The sequence below is a fragment of the Formica exsecta genome, unplaced genomic scaffold, assembly GCF_003651465.1.
Source record: "Formica exsecta isolate Colony F162 unplaced genomic scaffold, ASM365146v1 scaffold82, whole genome shotgun sequence".
Lineage (NCBI taxonomy): Eukaryota > Metazoa > Arthropoda > Insecta > Hymenoptera > Formicidae > Formica > Formica exsecta.
Window position 1 is genome coordinate 2446591 of NW_021853592.1, and position 10117 is coordinate 2456707.

Sequence of the window (10117 nt, forward strand, 5' to 3'; positions counted from 1 at the left end):
CAGTTTTCATTGGTCGCGTTCAGCAGAGAAAACCGCTTAGTAGCAATAGAATGTGATTGGTTCTTACTTTTAGAACCAACGAATCAACGTCAAGTGTTGACAAGACGATAACTGAGCGCTTTCTCTGCTGAACGCGGCCAATCTTAGCTTATACTGTATTTCAACGCATGCGCATTGAAATTCTATGTGCTGCAACAGCAGTTTTCATTGATTGCTGTCAATTACAATTTGGTTATGATTTCGATGTATTGACGGCATGTCAAAATCAGCATGGATCCTTCTGTTGATTTTTCAAATTTGTCTGTTTGGAAATACAGTTGGTTCAATAGGTGACAAATCACAAGCGTACAAGCAATGTCTAGCATTGTGTCTCACTAGGAATTGTAAAAATGGTAACAACTGATTTTATATATTTTTTTCTCTCTCATTGTTATTTATTATTTCTCTAAAAGGGTGTTATATAATAATCAGGCCTTGATACTCTAAGTATTCAATAATTTTTTTATTGATTAGAAAAATATTTTTTATTCTGTGCAAATATATATTACAAAATTTATATTAAATAAGATATTAAATATATAAAGTTTTTTTGTGTTGCTTTAATTATACACTTTCCTATACATTTTTTTTTTCGAATTTAATAAAAATATTCTCTCCCTTATTATATAATATAAAGAGGAGAATTTATAAAGATAATTATATTTAATAAAGAGTTTTTAATTATATGCACTTATATGTTGCAGAAACAACTTTTAAGGAACAACCATCTTTATCATTAATTTTGTTACACTGGACCTGTAAGGAAGATTGCAGTTATATTTGCACATGGAAGACCGTTGACTCTTTTGTATCTCATGGTTTGAAAATACCACAGTTTCATGGAAAAGTAAGCAAAATGTGAAAATGTAAAACTTTACATAATTTTATAAGAATAATACTTAAATGTTATATGCAGAATTATAAAATATTATACAGAAAATTATGAAATATTACATAGAAAAATATTTGTTATATATAATCTGGTGTTATACATTTAACAAAAGTTAATTGTATAACAAAAGATTAATGTTAATATTATGATTAATTTTAATATTAAATTAAATTTTACTCATATATAATTTTTGTAACATGTTATTTATAAATGTTTAATGTTATATTAAATTTTACTCTTATAATATTTATAACATTCCATTTATAAGTAGAATGACACAAGTTATTCTCTTCCTTGCAGTGGCCATTTATTCGTTTATTTGGATGTCAAGAACCTGCATCAGTTTTATTCTCTATATTAAATTTTTATGCACATTGGGTAATGCATCAAAAATTTAGAAGGAAAGTAAATTGGACTAACCCTATGTTCTATGCTTGGGAATATTTCAGCATTGTAAGTATATATTCAAGTGCCCTACACATAGAGAAGCATTTTTCACATTTAGATTCTGTAATTACAATCAATAAAAGCATAATCATGGTTAACAGTGTGTAATAATTAAATATAATCTTCAAATCTGTTTTATAAATTGGGAAATTATAAATTAATAACAAAAATCATAAATAAAAAGCAATAACTCTACTTTTCGAATTTCTTATAGGTGATACGTGATAAAAATTATATATAATATGTATAATAATTATGAAATTTCTTATAGGTGATTTTTTCAATAAAATTGTCTATTGTTTAATAATAATATTTGCCAATTTTTATAATTATGGTTATATTAATTTTATATATGATTTTTAGCAATTAGCATTCTTCAAGCTTTAATTTATAGTTTTATTGCAGATATGCTTGAACGGATGGTTTTGGTCCACTGTATTTCATTCACGAGACAGACCATTTACAGAAGCCATGGACTATTCTTGCGCATTCAGTATGGTACTTACATTGTTATATTGCATGCTCTTAAGGTAATATGCAATAGTTTCATTCTTTTCGTATACAAATAATGTATTCTTCAAAAATATGGAACAATACTATTTTTAGATTAATTTCAAAATAGTTTATATAATATTTTATATTTTAGACATATACAAAAATTTAGTCTGCAATATGTAATGCTAAATTTAATATATGTTTTGATTATTTTTAGGATAACCTACAAGAATAATAAAGCATTTGTTATAATAACTAGTGGATATCTAAGCATTTTATGTATGCATTTATTGCACTTATGGTCAGGCAAAATTAATTATGGTTATAATATGATGCTTAATATAACGATAGGTAAATTCTACATTGCAGTTAATATCTTTACAGAAAAATAATTATACTATGAACATGAAATTTTTGTAATTTCAGGCTTGACGACCTTCGCGATAACAATGCTATGGTGGTATTTTAATCGCAAGTCTCACGTGTACTTAATCGGTTGGTTCAATACATTGACTGTTTTTGTGACTTTGCTAGAACTGGCAGACTTTCCTCCTATCTTTTGGATATTCGACGCTCATTCTTTATGGCATGCTAGTACTATTCCTTTAGCAATATTATTGTATAGGTGAGAAAGAATTTGACAGGGGTTTATAATTTTAATTATAGTATATAGTTATTGAAGTTAATTAACAGCATTGACTTGTAACTATTATAAATTAGTTTCGCAATAATTACACACAAACATATATAACATCAAGTGATAGTATATATCAAGTTTGAATCTCTTGAAAATGATAAATTAGTTAATAGAAATAATAAATTAATTATTGTAATTAATTATAGTTTAATCGCTTCTTGATTGACATGAACAACAGTGATATTAGATGATGAGGATAAAAGTGGAGGGCTCTTTAGCATGAAAAAAAGAAAAAAATATATATATAGATATCCATAAATAATTATATTTTCGTTTGTTTTACAGGTTTATGATTTCAGATTGCTGTTACTTGAAAATATATTCTAATAAGTTACACGTTTAGATTTTAATTATTATATAAATAATTATTATATTTTAAACAATAATTATATTATATATATATGTAGACATCATATTCATTAAGCGCGATTCCAACATCGTTTTGAAATCGTATTAGATACTGTTGCAGACAGCACAAAATACTAATTGACGAAAAGATGTCTTTCTTAGATCATCTTTTCGGCAAAGCTAGAAAATGTCTATATTATAATATAATAGCATTTATATTAAATTTTAATCCTATGATATATATAATTAGAACGACTCAAAAATGTTTATAATTAGTCATTTTTAGTCATCAGGCTAAAAAATGACTTACAATGGGACATATACCGTCTATTTGTTTTATTTTTTCGTCGACTATATGCTGTCACTAAAAGATCTCTTCGTAGAAAATATGTCGTCTTTCAGTTATCTTTGAGATGACATAGTACTGTATGGCATATTTTGTTACAAATATAATTGTATTAGTTTAATCTAGAAATTATGAGTCACCGATATTTTCGCGAAATTGTCGCAACTTATTTAGAATGATAATAAATTAACTAAAATGAAGTGGCTGACATCGATATAAATCTCGATAGAGTAGGATAAAGCCCGATAAAGAGATAAAATACGATTGTTATGTAAATATTAAGACAAATTCTGTATTCTTTATCTTAACGACCGTTATCAAAAAATAATCATTATTGATATTCGATTAAAAGACATTGTATATATAAAACGATGTAATTAATCTTACTTGTCAGTCAGGTTTTGGTATGAAATCAAGCGGCATCCAGTAATCAATAAGCAAGCATGAGATTCGCCGTAACATTATGCTTTTTGGCTACACTTTCTGGCTATACTTTTGGCTACACCGTAAGTTTTCTATAAAAAATTAAAATATAATATTTCTAGATTTTATTTTTTTGATAAAATATGTCAAAGAAAAATCGTTGGTGTATCTCTTCCTTCTTTCTCTCTCTCTCCACTTTCTCTCCCTTATTTCTTTCTCTCTCTCTCTCTCTCTCTCTTTTTCTCACTCCACCTCCCTCTCTGTATCTTTCCAAATTAAAATCCCGATGTTTAAAAATCTTGTATAATAGTTTTATATCGACTAATCGTAAACATTAATTCTACACATTTATAAAAAAAATTATAAGAATATGCATTTGCTTATAATACTTATTATTGTATCTTTCGATTTTAGATTGATGCTAGTCCAGCATCGGACAATGTGGAAAAATGGAGACTTCAAGTGAGAAATGCAAAAAGCAACATAGATGATATCATACGTCAACTCAAACTTCTTCGTACCGATGCTGTAGAAGACACTATCACAGAAGTCACGGAAAAAGGGGATGAAGAACAGAAAAGTTTTAGAGAATATAAAAATCTATTACTTAAAGAAATCAAGGTAATCATTTTTAATTGATTTGCAATCGAACAATATGTTAATTTTTTGCGAGTTCGTATTCTAACTATTTATTAATCTAATAAATTGTTAAGGATAGATACAAATTCTTCGACTAATTTATCTTGATAACCGCAGTCTCTTAAAAAAGTTTATATACAGATAAAACAAAATTTTTTGATAATGTGTAAGAAACTATAATTCATATGTAATTCATGCGATTTCTTAATGCAATTCTTAATCTTAAATCGTGTAATTATATAATATTAAATAATAATATAATTATATGGGCTGCAGATTAATTTGAACAGTATTTTACATAGAATACGTCTATTAGCATTATTTTGTGCCTGAATATTTTTATAAGAATCTGTAAAAAAAGATATAAAGTCAATTATGCATAGTTATAATACATGTAAATCAATTTGTGTATAGAAATTTAAATGACTATGTCTTCCACATAGCAAATGTACGTAATTTATCATCAAAATATCGTTATTTGATGTCATAATAATATGTGCTTACTCGGGAGTAATGAAATATTATTGCGATATTATATTAAAGTCATAAAATATTTTTTATATTAAAAATAATGTAACTATAATGTAAAATTTTATCATTTATTCTTAATGATATTCTCAAATTAGAATCGAGAGCTCAAGTTTATTGAAAAAGTATATAAATCTACTAAACTATTATCTAAAAGAAATTGATAACTTCGATATTTAATAAAATATACAAATACGTAAATACGTTAGTTTACTCGCTACATTTGTTTACTCATTTTTAGAAAATAGTAAACACTGCTAAGGAAGCAGACAAGGATGTAACCTCATGCTACGAAGAAGCTAATAATGGCATCAATGCAATTGTAGATGCAATATACGACGATGATACGAAATGCAATGATGCTGCCGAAAATTCGATCGAGAACGATCTCGGCTTTATCAATAATCTTATTTCGGTATATTTCCACAATTGTTATCGCATTTTACAATTAATTGATCCTGCATTGAATAATTATAATATTGACGAAAATTCTAATTTTATTAACTTCTCCATAGACTGGAAATGAACTGTTATCAGACTTGGATGGCATTTTTTTAACTTGCTACGATAGCGATACTTCAAAAAGGGACAGTTGCATCGTAACTGATTTGGCGAGAATAAATGCTGACATAAGGGGTTTAAGGAGCCAGACCACTTCTGCTGAGATTACTATCGTGTACGTGTCCAAAAATATTGTTCTACAAGCCACAAACTGCTTAAACAAGGCTTATTCGTCTGTACATTCGATGGGTGATATGATTAAGATGAGACTCGTCCAATGCATTGAAACGATCCAGCTAACTACAACTACAACTACAACTACAACTACGACTACTTCGACAGAAGCCACTTCGCCATCAGAACCAAAAAATTCTCAAGAGACGATTGTATTTTCAACTATATAACTAATCTTTGTTTAAAATTACTTTTGAAAGGCAGTATGTTTTAAGACTGTTAATTTGAAAAAAAATACATTGTTCTGATTATTATGTTTTTTATTCGTTTTAACTTACATGCTCCGAAAGACTCTGTAGTATAGTACAATATAGTATAGTATACAACTATAATATAATACGAGAGAGATGAGAAAGAGATTTTATGTAATGTAAAAGAGCAATAAAAGTAATTGCAAAACGAGAATTATTTGTCGATACGATTCCTTATTTATATCGCTTCCGATTGATCTTTATTATATATCACATTTCACACAAGATGAAATTATAGGATAAGTTGTGTCTTATCTTCGTACAAATAGAGATTTTAATATATGCGCTATCTTTTTCGTGAAATTCGATTATCTGATCTATTGATTTAATAATCTATGACTTATTCATGCCACTTATACAAGTAATATTATATCGGTAACTCATTAAGATGCAATACATATAAAAAGATAAAAAGACATTTTGATAACAAGTTATAGTGAATATTTCGTTATGGAAAAGTTATATCCGTACATCAATGAACAAAAAACATTTTGTAATTACATAGTGCTCAAATAAAAATATATGCAAAATTAAATAAGTGCTACTATTTGTTAATGAAAGCAACTCAGCTATCATACACATTTGCATAAATATTTGATGTATATGTATATTTTTGGCTTGATATCTCGGAAACTAGATATTGGTTTTGAGTATTTACAGATAGTAAAATGCTAACAGTATGCCAGCAATATGCCAGCAAATTTACTTGTATAATCATGACTTTGTAGCAGATTCCGGTTTGCTGCGTCCTCATTAAGCTTAATTTCTGGCAGCACGGCTTGCCGCTATAATATAATAGAGTAAATGGAGCAAAAAACGAGTATTGTTTGCTATTACGTCGTGAGAATGAGTATGTAGCAAATATCGAGCGAAGTCTGCCATATCAAATACTGACGATAGAAATCCGGCAGAAATTAAACATGGTCTGCCATTACAACGTGACAGTAGAAACGCGATAAGAATAAAATATAATCTATCTCATCAATTATTAAAAGCAGGAACGCAATAAAAGTCGAACATAGCCTGCTGTTACAATGTGACGATGAAAACACGGAAAAGATCAAACACGCCTGCAAAGCACAATTATTAATATAGATCCAATAAAAATGAATATTATAAATGTTATTACATGAATGTTTACGATAAATCGTCAGTTACTTGTAATTTTCCAGTCATAAATATAATATATAATGTATAGCATGTGTGTGTTACATCGTAGTTATATTCTATATGTAAATATTTGGCATAGTTATAAATAATTAATTAAATATATAAATTTAAATAAATAATTTATTTATTAATAATTCGTAAATTTCAAAATTTGTATGGAAATTGAACTCTTATTTTATTTCAAGCAGTCAATAAATAAGACGGCAGATCATGCTGCTGCCAGAGTTCTGCCGATATATAATATGTAATGCATATTTTGTGCAATACGTGATCTGGCAGACTTGGCTATCTGGGTTATTAAGTAATATAATTGCTTATCTTTATCCCTCCCTACTACCTCTTAAAGCTTGACAAAATGTTTTTTATCATCCTGTATAAAAAGGCGCAATTAATGTGATACTTATCACAATTAGTGGTTGATTTCTCGTGTTAACAGAGCCACTTCTAAGTGATACCGACGAGCAATCATGAATATTTATGTAACGTTATGTCTTTTCACCGTATTTTCAACAGTAAGTTTTTTTTTTTTTTGTATATAAAATGATTTATGATAGAGATATACCTTTTTCTGTTATTTTTTTTACAGAATGTTAATTCAAAGCCTAATGATGATCAACATTTAATATCTAAAACTGATTACACCATGGAACAAAATGGCCAAAATGAAATTTTTGCACAAGTAAGTGTTTAATATATCATTTTTAATGTTGATAGAATGTTTATTAAAGAAAAAAATTTATTTTAAATTTACTTCTTCATTAAAATAAAAATTCCGTTTTTATCGTTTTATATTTTCATTAGAATTAAATAAACATTCAAGTTCAACAATTGACAAGAATTATATGCATTGCGCTTGCTCATACTCATATACTGATTAATACAATGTTTTTATCTTTTCATTGTCTACGCTACTGATCCATTATCGAAGAATTTGGAAATTACAATTAAAGTGAAATATGTAATATGGAAAGTGGAGAGCATCACACAACAATTCAAAAATATTCGTAAAGAAACGGAAGAAGATACCGCCACGACAGTCACGCACAAGTGGTGGGACGAAATGGACAACTATAAAGACTTGGTCAATCATTTGCTCGTTTTTATGCGCGTGAGTAATAATTCAAATTAAAATGTAAAACTGTATATAGACAAAATAATATTTTTTATGATATTGTTAAAATATTGATATTATATTGATAAATAAGCGCTAATAAGATGATATTATATTGATAACATAATAATAAGAGATAACAATATTAATAATAAGAGACAAACACTGTAATTTTATCATACTATATTGTATATATAATTATGGCTAAAGATATAAATAGCTTACGGATTATCTACGGCAAGATGTCTTATGCAGAATAGATTTATTAATGTTTTTATTAATTTTTATATAGAAAAATTTAATATTAATTGTAAAGTACCGCATTCGATAAAACCCATAAATATACATAATATGCGTTCGCATAATGTGCGTTCACTTATTTCAATAATATATTAAAACATTACTGTATTGCTTTATCAATTGATCCACTTTTAGAGAGAAGTTAATCATGCTAAGGCTAAGGATAAAGCGAAGGATAAGGATATACAACGCTGCTACGATACCAATTTTTGTGGCATAAGCAAGCACAGTGACGCAGCATATAAAGCCGCAGAAGAATGCGTAGAAACAGCTGAGAACTCCATCGAGAAGAGCCTCGGATTTATCGATGATCTCACCTTGGTAAATTCTTGCTATTATTATTATTATTAATCAACTCTTTGAGACAATTTATCTGAATAATTAATTGGTGTTGATTGATGATCGAAGTTCTCTTTTTTGCTCATATATGTCGGTGCGGCAGAAAATAGCACTGAAACTTTGACTGATATATATAAAATATCAGTAAAAAAAAAAGATATATATATATAATACACATATCACATATTTTTTGAAAAATTCTTTGTAAAAATTTTAAATGATTGAATAGGACTGAACAACGTATATTTTTTTATTCATATTAGGAACTTTATACTGATACTGCATTTGCCGCACATATGCGAAAGAGGGACGCCCATCGAAAAACTGACGTAGACTAAATTCTAATCATATTAATTTTTTTCACAGTTAGGGGAAACGTTAATAACAGAATTGAATGAGCTTTCCACAAAGTGCCATAATAGTGATAGTAGCACAATGGAAAGCTGCATTCTTACCGAACTAGCGAGGATTAACATCGCTGTGAAAACTTATGAGGAAAATGCGAAATATGTCGAGTTCAACGCCTTGTCCGCATCCGATTATGTCGTTCTGCAAGCTAACAAATGCTTGTACAATGTTTATAAATATGCGGGTTTCGAAAGCAAGGGCGCCATGTCGTCTAACTCGGGATGTATCCAAAATGTTCTGAAAAATAAGAAAAGTATAATTAAAAATCTAAAGTCTACATGTAAATTACGACTTGCTTCTGTTTGAAGTTTGTTTCGAGAGAAAGAAAAAGAGGGACTAAAAAGAAAACAATAGATATTCAATAGAACCAATTCAAAGCACTGCTACAATTACGTATATCCTTTATATTAAAAAAAAAGCCTTCATTGTTAACGTACTCTTGTCCACCTTTCCTGCAAAGTCGACTTCCAAAAAATAGTTTTATGTCCGTATATAAAATTGAAGTAAAATAAAAACACAATTGAAAAAACGAAAAGTATTTGTTGGTATGTTTATTTACTTGCTTCCGATTGTCCTTTATCATGCGTATGTTTTACACGAATTTATAAAATCATTTATGATAAACGATATTGTTGTGTAAATCATAATCTTTACGATATTTGTCGGATAAAATCTAATATTTTATCGAAATAAAGATAGTATGATAGTATTCCATTAGGACATAACATTTTTTTTTTAAATCTTTCATTATGACACAACATGTATATAAAAGAATGCAATTAATACAGCTTGTTAATCATTTATAGTACCATTTATAGTATCAATCTGAGTGACTCTTAAATGATATTAGCAAGCATGAGGAACAACACGATAGTATTATGCTTTTTAATTGTATTTTGTACCGTACATTCTTTTCTGCAAAATAATTTAGAACAGATATAATTTTGTG

At 27.9% G+C, this 10117-nt stretch overlaps 3 protein-coding genes across 3 annotated transcripts; all 3 read left to right on the forward strand.

The window, feature by feature from the left end:
- Positions 1-185: 185 nt before the first annotated feature.
- LOC115244420 (post-GPI attachment to proteins factor 3) lies at positions 186-2986 on the forward strand. The gene is made up of 7 exons (XM_029822030.1): positions 186-392; positions 744-886; positions 1232-1384; positions 1784-1908; positions 2091-2224; positions 2300-2498; positions 2856-2986. The coding sequence occupies exons 1-7, from the start codon at positions 257-259 to the stop codon at positions 2911-2913; spliced, it is 948 nt and encodes a 315-aa protein (XP_029677890.1). The 5' UTR covers positions 186-256; the 3' UTR covers positions 2914-2986.
- Positions 2987-3200: 214 nt separating this feature from the next.
- On the forward strand, positions 3201-5896 carry LOC115244422 (probable phosphatidylinositol phosphate kinase DDB_G0267588). The gene is made up of 4 exons (XM_029822032.1): positions 3201-3770; positions 4102-4308; positions 5096-5269; positions 5370-5896. The coding sequence occupies exons 1-4, from the start codon at positions 3708-3710 to the stop codon at positions 5757-5759; spliced, it is 834 nt and encodes a 277-aa protein (XP_029677892.1). The 5' UTR covers positions 3201-3707; the 3' UTR covers positions 5760-5896.
- A 1324-nt stretch (positions 5897-7220) lies between these two features.
- Positions 7221-9659, forward strand: LOC115244421. The gene is made up of 5 exons (XM_029822031.1): positions 7221-7522; positions 7597-7689; positions 7939-8118; positions 8557-8742; positions 9127-9659. The coding sequence occupies exons 1-5, from the start codon at positions 7478-7480 to the stop codon at positions 9472-9474; spliced, it is 852 nt and encodes a 283-aa protein (XP_029677891.1). The 5' UTR covers positions 7221-7477; the 3' UTR covers positions 9475-9659.
- The last annotated feature ends 458 nt before the right edge of the window (positions 9660-10117 follow it).